Source organism: Myotis lucifugus, unplaced genomic scaffold, assembly GCF_000147115.1.
Source record: "Myotis lucifugus unplaced genomic scaffold, Myoluc2.0 scaffold_73, whole genome shotgun sequence".
In the NCBI taxonomy this organism is placed as follows: Eukaryota; Metazoa; Chordata; class Mammalia; order Chiroptera; family Vespertilionidae; genus Myotis; species Myotis lucifugus.
Genome location: NW_005871121.1, coordinates 4,349,253 through 4,370,383, shown reverse-complemented (window position 1 = coordinate 4,370,383; position 21,131 = coordinate 4,349,253). Strand labels below are relative to the sequence as shown.

At 37.5% G+C, this 21,131-nt stretch overlaps 1 protein-coding gene across 1 annotated transcript in view; it reads right to left on the bottom strand.

Annotated features, from left to right (window-relative positions):
- Positions 1-21,131, bottom strand: part of CADPS2 (calcium dependent secretion activator 2) — a 378,380-nt gene that overhangs the window by 201,368 nt on the left and 155,881 nt on the right. The window contains 1 exon segment of the mRNA XM_023755323.1: positions 17,654-17,793. Coding sequence (XP_023611091.1) covers positions 17,654-17,793 — 140 coding nt within the window.

The window sequence follows — 21,131 nt, the reverse complement described above, 5'->3', positions numbered from 1 at the left end:
CTATCAAATCAATCTATAGATTCAATTCAATTCCTATCAAGAAACCAGTGGCATATTTCACAGCTCTAGAAAAAATATTCCAAGTATTAATATGGAACCAAAAAAAGATCCTGAAGAGCCACAGCAATCTTGAGAAAGAACAAAGTTGGAGGGATCACAATACCAGATGGATATCAAACTATACTACAAGGCCATTGTAATCCTAACAGTTTGGTAGTGGCAAAAGCACAGGCATACAGACCAATGGAACAGAACAAAGAGCCCAGAAACCAACCTGTGCCTTTATGGTCAATTAATATTTGACAAAGGAGGCAAGAGCATACAATGGAGTAAAGACAGTCTCTTCAAAAAGTGGCGCTGGAAAAATTGGACAAAAAAATTTGCAAACAAAATAATGAAACTAGATCATCAACTTATACCATACATGACTAAACTCAAAATGGATAAAAGACTTACATCTCTCATAGCAGTATTTTTGCCAATATGCCTGTGAGGGCAATAGAAACACAGGAAAAGATAAACAAATAGGACTACATCAAGCTAAAAAGCTTTTGCATCACAAAGGAAACCATCAACAAAATGAAAAGACAACCTACTGAATGGGAGAACATATTTGCCAATGATACATCTTATAAGGGGTTAATTTTCAAATACAAAGAACATATACAATTCCACATCAAGAAGACAAACAATCCAATTAAAAATTGGGCAAAGGACCTAAATAGACACTACTCCAAAGAGGACATACAGATGACCAATAGACATATGAAAAAAATGCTCAACATCACCAATCATCGGAGAGATGCAAATTAAAACCACAATGAGATACCACCTCACACATGCCAGAATTGCTATCTTCAAAAAATCAACATGCAACAGTGCTGGTGAAAATGTAAAGAAAAGGGAACCCTCATGTACTCTTAGTGTGACTGTATACTGGTGCAGCTACTCTGGAAATCAGTATGGAGTTTCCTCAAAAAATTAAAAATGTAACTGTCTTTTGACCTAGCAATCACACTTCTGGGAATACATCCTAAGACTCCCAAAACATGAATTCAAGAGGATATATGCACCCCTATGTTCATAGCAGCATTATTTACAATAGCCAAGATATGGAAACAGCCCAAGTGCCCATCAGTAGATGAGTGGATAAAAAAGCTGTGGTACATTTACTCAAAGGAATACTACATCACCAAAAAAAAATGAAGGAAATCTTATCTTTTGTGACAGCATGGATGGACCTAGAGATTATTATGCTAAGTGAAATAAGCCAGTCAGAGAAAGACAAATATCATGTATCTCACATATATGTGGAATCTAATGAATGAAATAAACTAAAAAAATAGAAACAGAGGCATGGATACGTGGAATAGACTGACAGATGTCAGAGGGGAGGGAGCAGAGGACTGAATGAAACAAGATTAAGGGATTAGTCAAAGAACATATATGCATAACACATAGACATAGACAGCAGCGTGGTGATAACCAGAGGGAGGTGACTAAAGGGGGGTAGAGACTTTGCCTGGGGTGATGGGCACAAGATGCAGTGTACAGATAATGTTTTATGGAATTGTATGCAATCTGTATGGTTTTGTGAACCAATTTCATCCCAATAAATTTAATTAATAAAAATAAATAAATAAAATGAAAAATAAGTGAAATAAAATACTGTGAGCTCTTCTTTCAAGCTCAATAATTCAATAAAAAATCAAATTGTACCAAATTAAAAAAAACATTTAAAAATTTTATGATTGTTAACCTTTCTTAACCATACATTTTAACAAAAATACTCTTGAATTTGGAATTTGTATCTCAGCTCTTACAAATATTCAAACTAATTATTTCAAAATGAATGTAAATGACATTTTAATTAGTAATGTGTCTCCTGGCAATTAAGATTCTCTTTCAGCAATTAAAATGGCAAGGCATATTATTAAAGTCCCATGACTCTTCATACCTCTTCCTGACAATTACCATGAAAAACATTAAAGGCAAGATTGTAGCTATAATCCATTCACTGAATATTTGGTAGCAGGATAAACACTTTCTCCTCCTTGCCTGCTAAATTTTCATTTCATGCATATTACCTATCAATCATTAATGTAATTAAATGTCACAAAGTTCAATTTTTCATTTTTATAACTTATTACAATCAATTGATTTTGTAGAAATAAAAGTTGTAGGGATAACTGTAATTAAGAAATAATTTTAACCCATTTATCTATGATATGACTTTAATGGTCAGAACATTAAATAAAAAGTGGTTGATTCTAGCAGAAGATTCTAGTGCTGAAAATATCAGACATCTAAAATTACTGTAAATTGAATATCTTAATATAACAAGGACATATGCACAAAATTGTTTATACTGCTTAGGGGGGTGTCAAAGAATAAAGGAAACACTTTCATTTTTAACTTTTAAATATCTATTTTTTAAAAAGGGTACTATGAAATTACTTTTATGTTCTTTGAATTATCACTGTAATAGAAAAACATCTTAACATTACATGGATCATACTGGTGTAACATATCAAAATACTATATCATAAATTTAAAACATACTATTTATTTGTAAATCAGTTTGAATCACCTATTGTTTATTAATAGTTAAAATGTATTTAGCGTTAACTGTTTTCCTAATAAACAATAAGTAATTAATAACCCTCACAACAATCTTTTTTTTTTTTAAATCTTCACCTGAGGGTATTTTTTCCATTGATTTTTACAGACAGTGGAAGTGGGGCGGGGGCAGAAGGAAACATGGATGTGAGAGAGACACATTGATGGGTTGCCTCCTGCATGTGCCCCGATCAGGGCCTGAGATTGACGTGCAACCTAGGTATGTGCCCATGACCCCTTGGTGTGCAGGTCAATGCTCTACCACTGAGCCACACCGGCCAGGGCCCTCACAGCAACCCTTTAAAAAGCTGATCATCATTATTCCACTTTACAGTTGAAGAACTGAGACACAGGGAGGTTAAGCAATTTACCCCACAATGACATAGAGGTAGGACTACAGGTAGGACTACAGGTAGCCACACTGGCTGTGCACTCCCAGCACCCCAACAAGACAGTACTGGTATGGCATAACACTGCCCATTATGCCTTAAATACTCCATCAATTATTCATATCTTTCACTATAAACACACCTAACACTTTCTTTCTCTCACAGAGTACCTAGGGTCTAATGGTTAAACCCTCAAGAGAGCAATGTGCAGTTTTCTATAACTAAGTACAAGTTTCAGAAAGATTAAACAGACACTGCCAAATGTCCATAACTGTCTTGCTTGAGGTCAAGGCAAAGACCAAAAATATGGGAAGTTGTTTTCCTTTAAAATAAAAAAAAAAGTATATTTGTGTCCAAAGTGAAAAGAGGTATTTCGGGGAATGATAACCATACCCAAATTATCTGCAGTATTTGCAAATGCAACATTACTTTCCTGTTTTATTGTAGCTATCTTATTCATTTTACAGTGTTTTACTCATTTATGCATTTTTAAAAACCGAGGTATAACTGATATACATTAGGTTCAGTTATATAACGATGCCTTGATATTTGTATATACTGCAAAATAACAAGTCCATCGGCATAGTGACAGAATATTTTTTTCTTGTGATGAGACTTTTAAGATCTACTTTCTTGCAACTTTCAACTATGCAAAACAGTATTATTAACAACTAGAGGCCCAGTGCATGAAATTCATGCATAGGTAGGGTCCCTAGGCCTGGCCGGCGATCAGGGCCGATCGGGAACTTCTGGCTGCAGGCTGGGGCCTCCCTTCCCTGGCTGCCAGCTGCCAGCCGGGGCCTTCCTTCGTTCTGCACCACCCCCTGGTGGTCAGTGCATGTCATAGCGAGCGATCAATCTCCCAGTCTCCTGGTCGAACTCCTGCAGGGACACTTTGCATATTAGCCTTCTATATATAGATAGGTAGATAGATAGATAGATAAATAGATAGATAGATAGTCATCATACTGTCCATTGCCTACTCATGGCTTATTTTATAACTGGAAGTTTGTACTTTTTTACTCCCTTCATCCAGTATTTCTTCTGCCTTAGTCATCTCAGTTTACCTCAGTCTAGAAACCTAGCTGATCACCCAGGTTTGATCAGTTTTCCTTCTATAATTTTTCATATTTCATAAGAGGAGTCGAGCCCTTTTCATTTCTCTTAAATATGTACCATATTTGTTTAGTTTAATAAATATTCGCAAACACATATCATTATCACAATCCCTACCTACAGGGACACTATTTTTCAGTTAACAAATATTGTTCTCAAATAATCATTATATCCTTTTCATTCACTGACCAGAGTGACCAATAAAAATTATACTCAATTGCTTTGGGCAATACTTTTATGTGTGAATATAACACCTTCAAGGAAGAGTAAAAAAGTTGTAAAAATTGTTTATTTTTTAAATTGTTTGAATTTTAGTATAAGGGTTTGTTGTTTTGTTTGTTTTTTAGAGAGAAAAACTACTGATTTGTTGTTCCACTTATTTATGCATTTATTGGTTGCCTCTTGTATGTGCCCTGACTGGGGACCAAACCTATAGGACGACACTCCAACCAACTGAGCTACCTGGCCAGGGCACTGGTATTTAAAGCTGTTTTTGGAATCAGCTTTAAGTCGCCAGTTACAACAGATTCTGTACTTATTTATTATGTATTTTCAGTCAGGATGTCAAAGTCATGGAAGAAGCAATCAAATATTTGATAATCCATTATATCCTATATTTAAGATTATGTCATATTTTGCCAGCTTAAATTGCTTTCTTTTACAGTTTTCTACATTTTCTAGCCTATGCTATTAGGTTAGCAGCTTTTCTATTTCAGTGGTGGAAATCATTCATTAGCTCTACTATATCTAATGTATTCCTAGTGCTAATTAATGTCTCTTTTTAAGCATCACTATTTTTATAGCAAATTTCATCCATCCATTCACTTCATTCAAAGAGTACAGGGTAATAAAAAAATACGTTTTGAGTGACTAATATGATGAAACCAAGCATGTATCCAGTGCCTGGTCAAACAATGTTGAATAGTAAGCTCCAGTCTACAAGGAGTTAATCTTAGCTGGAGAGACAGACAAGGGTGTGGATGGTTATAATTCTGCAATAGAGCATATTCAGAGAATTTGGGAGCACAGATTCTGGATGCCTGAGTTAGCCTGAAGTGGAAAGATGAGGAGTATAAAGGAATTTCATATTGAATTAATTTGAAAGCACATCAACAAATTACTAATATTTAATTTTATGCACTATGTTCTAAAGCCTACAAAGTACTGTATTTTTCTGTGTATGAGATGCCCCCATGTATAAGATGCCCCTCACTTTTCCAACCCCAAATTAAGAAATAAATATTTTAAACATAAAACAGAACATATTTTTATTTAGTAATTACCACAGGTAATGTTTACATACCAGTACTATGATTTATGCAGCATATCACTTTATTCAGCCTCTGTTGCATCACTGCTCTCTTCTTCATCACCATTAGTTCCAGACATATCAATTTCTTCAACTTCTATTGAATCACTGCTGTCTTCTAAGTCACTGTCTATATATGTGAGATCATCCTCATAAACTGGTAGCATTTTCTGAGCTTTGTTCTCATGCCAACCCTTCTCTCTTCATGAAATTGAAGCACCATTTTGCCTTTCTTTTAAAATCGACAATATTCATTTCACTTGCAAACATTCTTGCCTGACATTGAATAAGCTTGGTTGACACACATAAGCCACTCTGGCGCTGCTCCATAATCCAAGTCTTAAGCCTCTGCTCCAAGTCTGCCCATTTTGCTGGTTTTCCTCTTGAGGCCTTCTTCTTTTTTGGCAAACAGGAGTTGTTCTTCCTGTTTTCTCCACTGTCTGATCATACACTCACTGGGAGGAGGTCCATACTGTCTCTCTGCAGCGCTATTCCCATGCTCTTCGGCACAGCTAATTACATTCAGTTTGAATTTTGCAGAATAAGACAATCGCTTACCGGTATTTAGTATCCTTTTATTTTTTGACATCTTTATGGGCTCAGAATGCTCTGGTCCCTGTCGCATCTGCACATTCTCCACCTCCACCTCCAAGTACGGCATCAGCTGACGTCAGTAACAATAAAGCGCCTGATTGGAGGAAGCCTGTTTGACAAGGTGTGGCGCAGCAGCGATACCCACGTGGTTCCCTCCTCGGCTGACTTCATGTATAAGATGCCCCTCGATTTTTCAGTTTGACGATTAAAAAAAAAAATAGCATCTTATACACAGAAAAATATGGTCATAAAGTTAGAGTCAGTATCCCTGCCTTCAGGAGACAACAATATAGCTATAGATATAAGACACACACATCAGAAAATAGAAGTATCAAAAGAAGATAGTACCTGGAGAACATTATGTTAAGTGAAATAAGCGAGTCAGAGAAAGGTAAGTGCCATATGATTTCACTCATATGTTGAATTTAATGAACAAACTGAACTACCAAGCAAAAAAGAGATACTCATAGACAGAGAACAGGCAGACATCTCTGGTTGGGGGGTGTGAAAAGATTGAGTAAAAAAAAGAATGAACTTATGGACGTGGACAACAGTGTGGTGACTTCCAGCTTAGAGAGGAGGAGAGAGGTGGAAAAGGGTGTGGGGAATAAATGATGATGGAAATAATAAAGATGTGCTTTCCTCTCTGAATTGAATATTAATATACTATCCTTAAGGCTATAAAGAATTTCAGAATAAATGATTAGAAATTTTAATACTTTAAAAACCCTTTGCTCTCTCTGTTCATGTCATCAACACTGGAATTAATTACAATTAGTGAAAATTGTGATTACGGTTCTTTTTTTATAATCAAGACACACATTCATCTAGCTAAAATTCATTTGCTACCGTCCCCATTGTCATGAACTTACAATGATTTCCACTCGTTTCAAATATAATCTGGATATGGAACTGTGTCTGTCTGTTATATTCTGTTACCTATGCCTGGTTCTGCTAAACTCTAGCTATGATAATAAGCGAGAGGATCAGGAAATAGTCCTTGTGACAGTATGTTATCATTTATGAAAAGAATGCCAGAATTAAACGCATTGTTAGACATTGGGACTACTCCTGGAGAAAGTAATAGTTTCTGTATTTTCAGACACTATTCTACCCGTCACTACTTTGCACTAAACACCCTTTTTTCCTTGTGGACCCGTCAGATCCCTCTATGCTACCTTACGCCTCCTTTTGTCAGGGCTTCCAAATGAGGTGAGCTTGCTGCCACAGGTGTTGATCAGGTTCTTCTGCTCCTGCTGCCCTTCTCTATTGCTATGCTTCATGCTCTTTTCTAATTTATCTAATCCTCAGCCTCCTACATTTCCTCCTCATTTTCACCCACAGCCATGCTCTGACCCTCTGAAGTCTTTACAAATCCTAGAGCAGTCAGCCATCCTTTTGCTTACTCCAACTTCTCTCTCATTTACAGGCCCACAACTTGACCGATCTCTCTGAGCAAGGCGCTGGTTCCTTTTAAATTAGATAAGTACCACACGATTTCATTCATATGTGGAATTGAATGAATAAAATGAACTAACAAGCAAAATAGAGACAGACTCATAGATAGACAGCTGGCTGACAGCTGTTTGGGGGGAGGGGAGGGTAGAGGCATTGGGTTGTGAGGAGGATTGAGCCAAAAAGAAAATAAAGAGAGAAAGAACTCATGGACACGGACAACAGTGTGAAGATAGCTGGGGGGAGGCAGGGAAGGGAAGTGGAGGAGGGTTTGGGGGGATAAATGGTGATGGATGGAGACTTGACTTGGGGTGCTGAACACACAATACAGTGTGCAGATGACGTGTTGTAGAATTATGGACCTGAAACCTGTATAATTTTGTTAACCAGTGTCACCCCAATAAATTCAATAACAAAGAAAAAATTTTCTCTTCGTTCTGCTTTGTCAGTTGTTGGGAAGAATATTTTCATGAAGTGTTTTGTGCCTGTCTAAATGGAGTAAAAGTGTTCACTAACTAGATCTGACAGAACAAATTCTGAAATAAATAGGACTATTACAAATCAGCCATCACCAGAAAAGAAAGTAAATTACTTTTGATTCCACAAAAATAGTATGTACAAAGCCCAATCTAGTTTTCCTCTTTTGCCTTTAATAAGTATTGGTTACATACTAGCAATACATCATTCTTATAAACGAACCCCGAGATATACTTCTACCCACAGGAAAAGTTGCTAAAACTTCCTCCTACCAGTCAATCACATATTACAGGAATGGTTTAAATATAAATGTTGATATAATAGATAATATTAGAAATTTACTTTATCATATTTAGGCAAAAAGTCATTAAAAAAGCAAGCCTCACTATAGAAAATAACAACTTTAAATTTAAAGTTTTTAGGCAAGGATACATTTTTTCCCATAGTATTGTCTTTAGATTTTTAGTAATATAGAAAATTCTAGAATAATAAAACACTGTCATTCATTTGGGAGCAATAAAATTTTGAAGCATACTCTGACAAACTTACATTCCAATATCACCAATCAGATAATGACCTAACTTGAGGCTTCTATCGAAACAATCAATCCAACACTTATTTCAAATATTTAAAAAATGTGACATAAGTTCTGTTTATTCATTCATTTGTTCAACAGATATTTATTTAGCTTCCACTAAGTGGTAGGCAATTTTCTAAAAAGTGGGTTTAAAAAGAGCAGTGAAAATACAAGGTTCCTATCCTCTTGAAGTTAGATTTGGTTGGCGACCTAGTCACCAGCAAGCCGCCTAAATGGAGACACAATTTTAGTTGGTGGAACAGTCAATAAACAATAGCCGATCAATATAATATCAGCTACTCATAAGAGCTTAGAAAGAATGAAGCAGGTTAAAAAGAACACCGGCAGTAAGGAGAGAGAGGCATGACTCTATGGAGCGTGGTCAGGGTGGGCCTCTGTAGGATGACATCTGATCAGGACCCGACAGAGGGAGGGAGTGGGTGTGGGGAAGGGCATTCCCTAACAGTGTCAGCAACTGCCAAGGTCCTGTCCTCAGAACCAGCTGGGAATGTCCACACAGCATCTTCATAACCCTCATTGCAACCACACCAACCTCTCCCAGTGATTATTTCAGAAAACATTAGCATATATAATTAGGCTAATTATTCAATCACATGAATGTCTTGGGTGCTATGGTAGCAACAAAATAACTGTCTTTGAGCTAGTTAGTATTAAGTAAGCTTATCGATCCTACCTTAAACATGTACAAGCTATAATTAAAACACACAAAAATAGCTAAGATGAAATTAAAACTAATGTATTTGGAATGTAAAAATTATTAAGACCAACAATTTACCAAAAAGTGGACAAATTTTAATAATAGCAAAACCTGATAGACTGTTTAGAGCTATGTAGGGTCAAGTACTATTTGTCTAATGATGCAGGTAAGAAAATTAAAACTAGCAATTGCTCTTAACATACCAAAGACAATACTAGTTATTTGGAACTATGTGTAGAATGCATTTGCCTGCCTGCCTTCTTCCTTCCCTCCCTCCTTCCTTCCCTCCCTCCCTCCCTCCCTCCCTCCCTCCCTCCCTCCTTCCTTCCTTCCTTCCTTCCTTCCTTCCTTCCTTCCTTCCTTCCTTCCTTCCTTCTTTCCTTCCTTCCTTCCTTCCATGTCAGAGAGGAAGGGAGAGGGAAAGAGAGAGAGAAACATCAATGATGGGAGAGAATCATTGGTCAGCTGCCTCCTGCATGCCCCCTACTGGGGACTGAGCCCAAAACAAGGGCATGTGCCCTGACTGGGAATTGAACCATTGACCTCTTGGTTCATGAGTCTATACTCAACCACTGAGCCACACTGGCCAAGCAGCATTTGCCATTTTTAATATGTTATACTGAATTGGGCTGAATTAAAGGGAGAAGCTCTATCTTATTCTTCTCACTTGCTATGAAATATCCTCCTTTTATAGACATGTGAACTTATTTTATCAGATAAATCAGTCAAGTCAGCTCTTCAGGCACAGTAGAGAGCTCTTATGTAATATTTCTATTTTTCTAACTTTGGACATAGGGAGGACAAAAGAAAGCTAGCAGCAAAACATACACAGGCACACAAAGTGAAACAAAATACCACCGCCAACACCTGCATTCATAATAGCTGTGAAACAAAAATGTAAATAAAAACCAACAATTAAGCAGAAGGCCCTAATGAGGGATATAACTCTCATACTCTCCAGGAATTACTGAGGACTTGTACACTTCTATTTCCCCATCTAACTCTGAGCATTTTCTTCTGAATAAAATCAAAGACATAGTTAAAACCAGGTTTTATTATAGTTCATGGGACTATGTTTATTTTAATAACTGTCACTAGTTAATTGAGCACTTATTATGTAATAGCACTGAGCTACATGCTTTATGAGTATATCTAATTTCATGCTCAGGGCAACCTAACTTTATGGCTGAGAAAAGTGAGGCTATGTATGAGGAGTTAAGTAGCTTGACCAATATTGCATAAAAATGACAGGGCTAGAATTTGAACCCAGGTCTGTCTAACTCCAAAGCCTGTATTCTTAACCACGTTGTATCTTGCTTCCTGGTCATGAAGATGTCCTTAAAGAGAATAAGGTGGCTTGAAAATAATTTATTTATTTTTCATCCTGCCCAAGATTATGACCATGTCCACCTTACTTTCCTTAAGAGAGATTTAATTTCAGGTTTAAAATGAAGAATAAAAAGAAACAGACTTCAGAGCTGAGAGAAACCTAAGGAAAGATGAAGAAACGAAGGAGGCACGTAACTACAGATCCTGAGCAGCAACTTGCCTGCAGAACTGGCTACAGCCCAGGTCTCCCAGTGTTGTGGATGCTTGAGAAGGAGAGAGAGGGATCAGAGATTAGGGGATGTGTGTGCTCTGTTGTTATTAAAGTGGTTTTTACTCTGTTTCATAGCATAAATGTTTACTTTTCCTTCTTTTACTAGTGTCTCAACTCAAAGGTAAAACTTTTTTAGGGTTTTATCAATGGCTAAAACATATTGCATATCACTGTGAGAAAGCCAGGATTTGAAGGCAGGAAGTCTGGCCCCAGAGCTCAAGTTCCTAAACTGTGCTACTCCTTTAAAGACTGAGCGACAGTCTTTCTTCAAGGCTCGCCTGAAGGAATTCTCTCAAATGAATTTCCCTAATAATCAGATTTTGGGTAAAAAAAATTAACTTTCTTATTTTAAAAAACCTATTTGCTTCTTTACATTTTAGTGTGATAACTGCATTCTTTCATCATGAAAGGACTATAACTATATCAAAGAAAATCTGGAAACTAGAAAATTTTACCCGTAGTTGCATTACTCTATGTAACATGTTTAGTATACTTATTTCTTTCTGAATTTTTATATCCATTTTTTTAATACTATCAGAGTATAAACAATTCTATGTGTATTTTTCAAATTAATGTTACATAAAGCTTATTGTTACAGTCAGTCTTCATACTTCCTTTTCTTGCCTGGAGAAAATCTGAATAAATCCTGTCATCTCTCTCCATGTTGCCCACACTTCTCCCAAAACTCTGTACATCTATATCTGTAGGAAATGCCACGGAAGGGTGTGTGTGTGTGTGTGTGTGTGTGTGTGTGTGTGCGCGCGCGCGAGCTCATGGAGGGCTAAGGGAGGAAATGATTTGCTAAGTCATGAATTCCCAGGGGGCTTAGGAGCCATTCACATTTTTCTAGTCTAATGTCTCCTTTAGCAACTGATGAAATTGACGCCAAGAAAGATGCAGTGACTTACCAAGATAGTGAAAAAAACTGAGACCTAAATACAAGTGTCTTAGCTCTTAAACTAGTGCTTATTCAACATAATTATTACTGCACCATCTGCACCTGGGCAATACAATCCTCCATGGCCATTTGTAAGCTTTTCGCCACAGTAGAACAAAAGATCAGGGAAAATTCGCTGGATCTCAGGAGTCAGACCATATAGAGCAGCGGTTCTCAACCTGTGGGTCGCGACCCCTTTGGGAGTCGAACGACCGTTTAACAGGGGTTGCCTAAGACCATCAGAAAACACATATATAATTACATATTGTTTTTGTGATTAATCACTATGTTTTAATTATGTTCAATTTGTAACAATGAAAATACATCCTGCATATCAGATATTTACATGACGATACAACAGTAGCAAAATTACAGTTATGAAGTAGCAACGAAAATAATATTATGGTTGGGGGTCACCACAACATGAGGAACTGTATTAAAGGGTCATGGCATTAGGAAGGTTGAGAACCACTGATATAGAGAATAGAAACTGTCCTGAAGGCATATAATTGCCCACCTGCATTCCAAGCCCACCAGCACAGCCCCCAGACCCTCTGCTGACAAGTGTTTCAGGCCAGTGATTCCATATAAGGATGAAACTCCAGCTCCAGGGTGTTGCCATCATCCACCCAAAGTCCCCTTGGCTCAGTGCTGTGCAGCCCTTCCATTTGGATATCCCATCTCCTATCCCCTTTCCTTAAATAAATTCCATTTTTCTTTAATCGCCACCTGACATGGCTATTTAGCCTGCCCATATGCACCATCTTCACCTTTCACTTCTTAGACTCTCACAACATCTCTTCGCCTGGCGCCTTTTGGCTAAGACCAAAACACGGGCCGCAATTCAGCTCCAGGCATCAGAGGAATGAAGGAAGAATCAACATCTTTAAATAATGTCCAAATTTTTCGTGACCTCCCAAAGTGCTCAAGCATTCAACAAGCGCAAGATTTGTGCTTGTTAACTCAGAGTTAATATTTTAAAATTTCCGGATGTGTGCAAAAGAATAAAAAGTATCACTGTGTCAGTACATACTACAAAAAGTTTATAGTAAGGCATGGATTAAGAAAATGAAACTATTCTATAATTGTAAAGTCATTATAAAATTGTACAATGTTCCTGAATAGTTTTCACCATAATTTTTTAATATGTACCCCAACTTAATTAAGATAAGCTATGATATGGCCTGTGGTTTCTGAAAGAAAATAAAGAAAAAAAGACCTCATATTCCCTCTTTAATTTTTGGCCCTAAAGTGCCTTTGTTTAAGATGCTCAGATGTGGCATTTAAGGGGGTCTAAATCCAAAAGAAAGCAGTTATTTGAGGCATGAAAAGTAAAGAAGAAAATAATTAAGATGTTACTCCCCTGGGGAAAATCTTGAGAGTAAAAGGGTGCTGAATGGAAAGCCACATTTCAAGTTAACATTAAGGGCTAATTTATTACGGGAACAATCAGAGAAGTTCTGCAAAGGAGTAAAGTCTAAAAATGTTTCTATCATTATCACATAATTTATCAATCACTAGTAAATTAAAATGAAAAACGGAGTTCTTAATGACTTAAGTTAGCAAACAGAAAATGACCTAAATATGAAGGTATTTAGAAAAAGAAAGTTGGCTTTTCGACTTCCTCTTTTTATCATTCTACAATGACTATATCAGTGTTGATTATCGAGTACCACAGACGGACTTCTCTTCTGAAGAGAAGTTGTACTTGGAGAAAAAAAAATCAATTCTGTATGAAGAACCTAGCAGACACTTTGTCAGAAGTTTTGACAAGGCAACAAGAAGTGGGGTTTCTGTGAAATCAGGGTAAGTCAAAATGAGGGAAATTCAAATTAGGAATGCAAACAGAGCTAAATATAAGTTCAGGTGAAGGACCGATGCCAATACATGGCTATTTCAGAGAAGAATGTGTGGGGAAATCATTTTAAAAGGTTGATTTAAAATGAGGAATCCATTTTTCCTGGGGAAAAAAGCAGACTTGTCCTTTCTGTAAGGCCTGGACCCTCCAGGCAAATGCCATCCTGAAAAAAATAAGATTTTCCTTCCCTCGGTCATCAGATTGTCCCTTAAATGAGTTGAAGATCACAAACCTTAAATCAGAAATAAAACACTGCAACTTTATTAGAGTGCAGTGATTTCACTTTATGAGCAAATGCCCTGTCTGAATTTTAAGTATGTGACTACAAGTTTCCGTGGGCATGACAGCCCCGCCGGAAGTGCTTGGCTGGCCCTCTATCTGGGAGAGCAGGATACAGAAATGCAGCCTGCTTGGTGCTGGCCCAGTCCTCCCTGCTGGGAGCTGAACTGCTGTCCCTCCCCTACAGCTAGAGGTGGGCCCAGTGCCTTTTATACCCTTGTGATGTAAATTAAACGGAGACTTCATATATGACAATTTCAAAGTATTTCAATACTTCTATTAATTTAACATGTTTATGGATCTACATATAAAGGAAATTCATATGACAGTGATAAAACTACCATTTTATCTTACCAATTCTTAACTGCATAAGTATTCTATAGTTATATTGTCATGAAGTTTTCATTCATTTTTAACTATAAGATAACCAGTTGCTTGTAGATTTCTGATCGGTCCTGGTCAAAATGCCTCCACATATTTGTGATGGCCAATTTAATTTTCTTCCTCCTTTTCAAATGCAGATTTAATTGTCCTAACAGTCATTTGTTTTATGAGTTCCATTGTATTTTGCCTTTCTTTTGGTTTAGAAAATATCATTTGAATTAGGAAAATGTTGTTTAATAAAAACGGGGATAGTATTTCTGAGATTTAAGTTAATACTGTTACTTAGCCACTAGGCTATGCTAAAGGATAGCCTATTTGTTCAAGAACACGGCTGTCTTCCAGCTACCTAAGAAAGCAGGCAAATTAATCAAAAGCTGGATATGAATTATTTAACCATTCAAAATCTAGCTGGTAATTCATTTAACAGATTTATAGGAGTTAGTTTATATAATTACTTTATATGACATACTCCAAAAGAATAAATGAACGCTTTTTAAAATGTATTTTACCAAATATGTCTTGTGGTAATGTCTAATTAGATTTTAAAATAATGAAATCATAATTATGCTTATTTTATCCAAATTAAATATTTATTTTCATTTGCATGTAGTTAATTCTATTTTTATAAACTATAATGTACACAGTCATGGACTGATTAGTTAACAGAAACATGAGATTTAAACCAGATATATATTTTTTTCTGCTTCAAAAACAGGTCATGTTAAAATGTAAACAGTTGCGAGCCAAACACCACTTATTTCACTTATCTTAGGCATTTTTCACATTAAATTTATACTCTATTCTGTATAAATTATGCTTATAACCCTTTCAGTTTCAGCTTACTTCCATCCCACTACTTTTCTCTGAAAACTCTACAGAGCACACTGCTTTCATGTTCACTATCATTATTCACATCTGTCCTTGATCGCACACTGTGGAGGCACTGGGGCTCAGACAGGTCTGAGAAGCTCAGCCTCTACCTGGGAACACATATAAAAATATAGATAACACTGATAAAAACATTTATTAGGGACAATACAGGGGCCACATGTGACAAATGAGTGAAACATAGAATAAGTGTTAAAACCGTTCACATGAGAAAGATATACATGTGCCTGCCATTTTAAAACAGAAAATAGGTTTCATGACTAAAGCCCAAAAGGATTTCAAAGGCTACTTCTGAAAACGCTCTGAAGATAAAGGCCCATAACCCTCCTATTTAATCTACTTGATAACTCTATCTGTAAGAGTTTGCCGTATTTTAAAGATATATTAATTTTAACTTGGGTTGTCTCTTTTTCAATTATTCATTATTCATCTGTTAATTATTCATTATAAGATGAATTATTGACAGACTACAATTCAGTCTGAAAGCACAGTGCTATTAATCTACTATGTGCTCCTATTCAATTATTGCTTTGGCATGTGATAGAGCACTTGGGAAAAAAGATTATAGTTAAGTTTCTCTTCTTAAATGTAATTAAGTTCAGTGAAATCTGTTTATGAAGCACCTCAGAAAAATATGAATACATTTATATGTAGGTCAAGTTATGTTTACTCATATACAACTGTACATAAGGGTGATATTACAAATATTTAAAACTTACCACCCAGGCAATGAGAGACCTGAACTGGTGGTGAAGCGCTATACTGTCCCCGCCCACAGGGATAAACCCTATTACAGCAATGCTGGAAGCTTCCAATTTGGTTGATCATTATCATTACACCCAACACTGGTATTAAATAATTTGTGAATGACCATTATAAACTATAATTAAGAATATTAAGAAAATTATAATATTCTTAATTATGCTACATCACTTTAGAGTAGTACTCAAACTCGCTAATCTTAAAGTTGCACCAAACTTGTCATTATCATCCGCAACTCCTTCCCACGTACATGCTCTGTCATGTGACATTATCATCTGCAACTCCTGCCCATATACATGCTCTGTCATATGACATTATCATCCGCAACTCCTGCCCATATACATGCTGTCATGTGACATTATCACCTGCAACTCCTGCCCATATACATGCTTTGTCATGTGACATTATCACCTGCAACTCCTGCCCATATACATGCTTTGTCATGTGACATTATCACCTGCAACTCCTGCCCATATACATGCTCTATCATGTGACTGGAATGCTTTTCCTCCCCACTGCCCACCTGCTGAATTAATACGTCAGAGTCCATCTCAAAGGTCAGCTGTCTTACGAGACTTTCAGGACTAACTGCAGCTGGAACCACACGGATGTCTCCCAGTTCTCAGTCCTCCCTGACAGCACTTACGACTCAGTGTTAGAATTACTTGTAGTGTTAGAATTAGCTTGAATCCCTGACGAGCCAGTTCTTTTAGGCCTCGCCTGGTACCTCACTGAGGTCTGTTCTGGTTTCAACAGAGTAAGTGCTCAAGACACACTGCTGCATCCATCACTGGTGAGCAGGCAGATGGGTGAGTGAGAGAATTCTAAATATTAAATCCCAGGACTTCCAACTGCATTATGAGCTGAGCCGCAGTCTTTACTTTGCATTACTACATTAAAGAGGCCATAATGGGAGCTACCCAGGTTACTGTTGCCCTCCGTGAGATTAGTTCTGCTTCTACATACACTGCCCACCCATTTAAGAAAAATGGTCACATTCCTTCCTAATGGCTAACACCCCTATGTTGGGATTTGGTTGTACTGAGTCCTGAAGTGTGAACCTGAGAAAGATCTGGGTTTTTAAAAAATCCGTTTTATTGCACTCATGAGTTCAGTCCTGTTACCTCACCAGCAACAAGGGGACATGAGCCCTGGCCGAGATGACTCTGCCCCATGGCAACCCCAGGAGGCAGTCCCCGCACTTCTGTTTCCTCCATGGATTGAGTTTTTCAATCCCACATTGGATCTCGCCTATCAAAACGTATACAGCCTCCTGAGTTATACCTGAACCACATTTTAGGTTTAGTATATTCTATGTAAGTTTATTCCTGGGGACGTGAATGTGAAGCTTGTCTCAACTAGTATTGTATCTTGAGAAGTATTACTTAGACATTATCTCCATATATCACTGTTCTTTATCAATATAAGTGATGTGTAATACCAATGCAATCAAGTGCCAATATTATCTTAGCAATGCAAACAGTTATATTGACTAAATAACCATATATACTTGGCTCTGAAGGTGTCCACAGGTTTAAAAAATTAAGTTAACCTATGTATGTCATTTGGGGGTGGGGGTAGAAATCCATGTAAAAGCGTGATATCCTGGCTCTCTCAGTAAATTTTCAAAAGTGATACACTGAAATGAAATCCAATAATTCAACAGAAAAAAAAATCAAGCATACACTCACCCACTATGTTTCATATGTGGCGGTTTATCCATTCGCACTGCCAGTTTGATTTTTAAGTCAGAATCCTGGCTATTTTTTGGAACTATCATTTGGTGCAACTCCGCTGACTTGGAGCTATTGGAAGTTGGGTACAATATCACCTGTAGGAGACAAAAAAAGAAAACATTTAAGTGCATAATACAAAGTGTCTAAGAGTTGGAACTGAAATCTTTTCTGTACGTTTTTCTGTTTGAAAAGCAGGTGCCATGCCAAAACCTGCCTAATACACCATTTCACTCCCACCACAGCAGACAGGTCCAACACAGACTCATTTATCTTTTGGGCAAATATGTGTTTTCATATTATCACATAAGTTTTCTTCTTGTCCTGGCCAGGTGGCTCAAATGGTTGGAGCGTCATCCCCTACACCAAAAGGTTGCTGGTTCAAATCCTGGTCAGGGCACATTACTAGTTTGTGGGTTCCATCCCAGGTTGGGGTGCATACTGGAGCTGGTCAATTGATGTTTCTCTCTCTCATATTGGTGTTTCTCTCTATCTCTCTCCCCTTCATCTCTTTCTAAAAATTAATAAAAACATATCCTCAGGTGAGGATTAAAAAAAACAACACAACTTTTCTTCCTGTATCACTTTATAATGAATTAATTGCACAATGACAACAGTTGAATTGACAGTTGAAAAATACTTAATAGACACCTATAATTTCAAGAACACTCTAAATTCCTCAGGGCAAAGTAGTTCAGAAAGAAATATGCTTTGAAATTACAGATAGCATGCTTAAAAAAGAAAAACCAATTATTTTAAGCAGCAAAAATACTCCTCGTGTTTTAATATTTTCACTGTGAAACAGTATTAAAGAAAATCAACTCAATTAGAGGTAGAAGAGACTGAGCATAGCACATTTTCTGCTCTAGGTCAATATCAAAGAGGAATTTTCCCCCCTGACTACATGTTTTCAAAACTATAAAGATGATGTTATAATGACTAAAACAAAGTAATTATTTTTGGTAAAACTGCCAAACCACGTGATTATTTCACAACACCAGAGGTCCACAGAGCCACCCCAAGAAAGAAAAACTTCCTCTTCAGATGTTAGGTGCCGAACAGATTAAACAATGCCTTTTCCCCTTTTCAGTCAGTCATGACACTATTTAGACACAGCCCAAACCCAAGCCTTCAGGGGTATTTTAAAATGGGAACACTAACTTCTGAAAGAAAACAATAATGACATGACATGCAGTGCACTGTGTTTTAAATAATTCCTACTTTAAACCAATGTGAAAAGTAAGTAAGCCTGAAATTTCTGTGTAAATGGAAGAATTCTAACATGCTCAGGTATGGTTCTATGGTGCTGAAGTACAACCTGACAGTTGAATTTGACATGCTCTGCCAAATTAAAAAAAAATCTTCATTTCTATGTATAAGTGGAATATTCACTGAGAAATCTTCCAGCGAGGCTCTTTTTCTCTCTAGGAAAGGCAACACAGTCCAAAAAGCTTCTCAAACTACTCTCAACTTCCAAGTTGTTAAATGTACCTACTATTTTGAGACTTTTCTTAAGCCTGTTCTAAAAGCCACAGCTAAATTGAATCCAGCATATTTGTACCCTTGAACATATAAAGGCACATCCAAGAACAGATTAAATGGCAATTGTGATGTTTTGAAAAATTATGATCATATTCTAGAATAAGTTCTTCTTTTGACTGTTAAAATATCCGATGTAATATTTTACAGATTCCTTCTTAAATAATAGCAAATGAAAGTAAGTTGAAACTTTTTGGCTCAAACCAGTAGACAAAGGGATAGCATTATCATTTAGAAGATGAGTCCTAAAAAGGATCAAAGAATAAGAGCTAGATATCCTCTGGAGCTATCGCTGCTATTGCCCCAGCCATTCCAGAAAGCTTTCCCCTCCCCTCCCCTCCCCCGCCTCTCTTTTTCCTTCCTTCCGTCCTTTCAAAGCATTTTGACATGAGACTTTATTTCTTTGTAATTCTCTTTTCTATGTTTATACAAAAGTTGGTTTTGTTCCAAACTCTAAAAGTCTTTTACAGGAAGCGAATATTTAAATTATAACTTCTGACAATTTCTCACTCTCTAAATGCCAATGATGGGTTAACTAAACAAGGTCCCAAAGTAACTAATTGCAGCTGAACCACTAATGAAGGATCATCCCAGGAATGAATGCCATAATTTCTGCCACATTTCAGCTCTCTGATGGGTAATTCTAAATGAAGTCAGTGGAAGGATTTGCTACTTAACTCTGTTCAAATAAACAAACATTCAAGTGCTCATGATGTGGAGACACACAAAGATGAAAAAAATATAAATGGCTCGGTCCCTCAAAGAGCTCTTAGCTTCTTATCAGAGCTAAGAGCTCAGGTAATATCTGGTAATATCACTTCCTCCTATGGCCCTTCTATCCCTAGGGGGTACAGCAGTTTTCTGATTTCATTAGTGTCTGAGTTTATTCACCATCATTTGTTTGCCTTCTCCATTCTATCACCTGTGTAGCTAATTCCTGTGTTAAATTTTCTCCATTGGAAAGACCTGGGATTATCTCGTTTTTCTGGACAGTCTCTGACTGATAAAGTTATAAACACTGGCACATGCAGCAAACAGGTTCACAGATACGACTTATTCCTACATATCACACATCTATTATTGCTAGTGTTTCTAAATCCACTGTTTCAAAAGAACTGTACTGGCAAATGAACCCCAAACGTAGCCTTAAGTATGTCCTGTAAAATGGCTTCCAGGTTCCCCAATGGCACCAGCAGAAAGTGGTCATCGTCCTTGACATGACGTAGCCACCGATGATAATAGGTCGAGGAAGAAGCTCTCACTGTAGGTAGCCCAAAGGGTCAAGCAGAATCAGGACAAAGGAGTTCTTCAATCAAGTGAACATGAACATGGCCAGGGTGTCCTCACAGTGCCTGCCACTGACAGTTATCCCGATGCCTTTCCACTTCACCACTATTCAAACGGGAACCTTAACTGCCACCCTCCTGCCCCCGCTTCACTGCGGTGTATTGGATTTGTGCTCGGACAGGCGGGGAGGGGAGGTGGAGCAGGGGGCTGTTGACTTGAACTTCAGTGCTCAGGTCACGAGGCTGCAAAGAGCCCACAGCGGGACCGAGGGAGATGTTGGACTTTGGACTGGATGTAAGGACCGGAAGAGACCCTGGGTTGTTTCCCTTGAGTTGAAGCAAACATGTGTGTAGGAGAAAGGGTAACACGGTTGTCATCCCTGGCAATAGGGATAAACTACGGCAGGTCATCTAACTGGCTACCGGGACTCACGTTCCCACTCGTGTAGAACTGCTGCTGGGAAGCACAGAGGCAGCGAGGACCACATTCTCCAGCTCCCCTTGCATCTGAGTAGGGACATGGTTCTAGCTAACGGAATCTGAAGAGAACTGGTAAGTGTCACTCTGGGGAAAGATGATTAAGATACAGATATACCTTCATCCTTCTTTAC